Source organism: Populus euphratica, unplaced genomic scaffold (genome assembly GCF_000495115.2).
Source record: "Populus euphratica unplaced genomic scaffold, PopEup_1.0 scaffold1148.1, whole genome shotgun sequence".
NCBI lineage: Eukaryota > Viridiplantae > Streptophyta > Magnoliopsida > Malpighiales > Salicaceae > Populus > Populus euphratica.
The window spans coordinates 65126-67721 of record NW_011501004.1 but is presented as its reverse complement, the minus strand read 5'-3'; the positions used below and the strand labels follow the sequence as shown (position 1 = coordinate 67721).

At 33.7% G+C, this 2596-nt stretch overlaps 1 protein-coding gene across 1 annotated transcript; it reads left to right on the top strand.

Moving 5' to 3' along the window:
• Positions 1 to 52: 52 nt before the first annotated feature.
• LOC105117022 (organic cation/carnitine transporter 3-like) lies at positions 53 to 1187 on the top strand (the record flags this gene model as incomplete). Its single annotated transcript, XM_011014555.1, has 3 exons — positions 53 to 200; positions 337 to 395; positions 555 to 1187. Coding segments are annotated over 3 exons (840 nt in total), but the record flags the coding sequence as incomplete, so codon positions are not given.
• Positions 1188 to 2596: the final 1409 nt, after the last annotated feature.

Here is a 2596-nt window from a genome sequence, read left to right as displayed (position 1 = left end):
GGAGCAGAAAGGGATCTCTTCTTGCATTCACTACATTAGGTGGCATTTGCAGCATAATGTGCACCATGAACTGGAAGGAAGTGGTGCTAATTGGACTGGAGCTGGTATCATACTTCAGTGCCTGTACAGCTTTTATTATGCTAATGATTTACACACTGGAATTGTTTCCAACATGCGTGAGGAACGGATCCTCGTCGATGGTAAGGCAAGCACCTGTATTTGGAGCTGTGTTTAGCCCAATTCTAATTTCTGCTGGGAGAAGTAACAAGGTCTTGTCATACGGGGTGTTTGGCTTGGTGATCTTGTGCTCTAGTGTGTTTGTTTTCTGTTTGCCAGAGACAAGAGGTGTGGCGCTTAGTGATACCATGGATGAACAAGAAGAGAAAGAACAGCTTGCTATGTAATTAATGGCGATACATAAAATTTACATTTCATTCATTTCTGCCACTTTACACTACTTTTCTAAATTAAAATATTTTCTTTGCCACCTTTGATTCGGTTCAATCTAATTTCGTGGACATCACTTGTGCTTACCCTACATTTCCCTAAAAAAGGAAGCACCAAAAACTAACCTCTATTCACCAATCAAGATTTTACTCGTGAGAAAATGGGCTCTTCAAAGATTGTTAATTGTGATGCTAACAGGTTTTGGCATTGGAATTGTGTATTACAGCATGCCATTAGCAGTGGGAAACCTGGGCTTCAACATCTACTTGAGTGTTGCATTCAATGCTTTAGCTGAAATACCATCATATATCATCTTTTCCTTTATCGTAAGCAAATGGAGCAGAAAGGGATCTCTTCTTGCATTCACTACATTAGGTGGCATTTGCAGCATAATGTGCATCATGAACTGGAAGGAAGTGGTGCTAATTGGACTGGAGCTGGTATCATACTTCAGTGCCTGTACAGCTTTTATTATGCTAATGATTTACACACTGGAATTGTTTCCAACATGCGTGAGGAACGGAGCCTCGTCGATGGTAAGGCAAGCACCTGTATTTGGAGCTGTGTTTAGCCCAATTCTAATTTCTGCTGGGAGAAGTAACAAGGTCTTGTCATACGGGGTGTTTGGCTTGGTGATCTTGTGCTCTAGTGTGTTTGTTTTCTGTTTGCCAGAGACAAGAGGTGTGGCGCTTAGTGATACCATGGATGAACAAGAAGAGAAGGAACAGCTTGCTATGTAATTAATGGCGATACATAAAATTTACATTTCATTCATTTCTGCCACTTTACACTACTTTTCTAAATTAAAATATTTTCTTTGCCACCTTTGATTCGGTTCAATCTAATTTCGTGGGCATCACATATTAAACAGGAACCTGAAAATCTTTCGGTCTGTTTATCGGGGGGGCAACTAGCGCTCAACTTGTTACAACTTTGACAGAGCAGCTCCAATATCGTCCTAATGAGCAAAGCCTATCTTTTTATGAGGTCCAAAGTCCTGTCATGATTAGGTTTATATATGCAAGAAAAAGCAATGTCTTCGGTCTGTATAATGTTGCCGAGACCATGAACTGCCTTTAGATTGTCACAGAGCTCGTGAAGAAAGAGGTGTTTAATTGATATAGTAACTGTTTATTTTTAAAATATTTTTTTTGGTAATATATTAAAATAATATTTTTTTATTTTTTAAAAATTATTTTTACATTAACAAAACAAATCAAAATGATAAAGAATATAAAAAAAATTATTTTAAATAAAAAAATTTATTTTTTAAAAAATACAACTACAAGGAACAAGAATTTATTAAAAAAAATGATATTGGCGTGAAGAAGGATGTAATGCAAAAATATGATTTCTTAAACAAATGAAAGCAGGTGTTCCTGGCAAGAGTTGGTTTATTGTGCGCAAACCATTAACTATCTGTTTAATATTGTGATCTAATTATGTTTTTTAAAATTTTTTAATTTATTTTTTTAATTTAAAATTAATATTTTTTTAGTGTTTGTTCAACGATTTGATGTGTTAAAATAAATAAATAAATAAAATATTATTTTAATGTATTAAAAAAAACATTTTAAAAAACAACTTTTCTTAAAATTACTAAAAATTATATATATAAAAAAGTAAATAACACAACAAATATGCATTATGCAAACGCCACTTAAAAATAAGATAAGAACGAACATTTATCTATCTAGCTAGATAAATTATGGTTTTAATATTTTTTTTTTTGATATTTTTAGATTATTTTAACGAAAACAATATTATTTTAATATTTCTTATTTTAACGTCTTTATATCAGAAATATATTTTAAAAAATTAAAAAATATTATTTTAATATTTCTTTGAACGAAAACAATGTGCCTGCAAAAGCCATTGCAAATTTTCCATGAACGTAGAGTATTGCAGAAATCTTTTTGTGGATTGGGTTGTTGGAGCTGCACAAAAAAGATCTGAGGAGAAGTTCTCGTGCTGGGATGAAACAACACCAGCTTATACACCACAGCTGAATGGTGTACTTGAGAGGAAGAATCGAACAATTCTTGATATGGCAAAAAGTCTACTCAAAGCAAAGAAGTTGCCCAAGCAATACTAGGCTGAAGCTGTATCATGTGCAGTATATTTGCTGAATCGCTGCCCAACCAGAAGT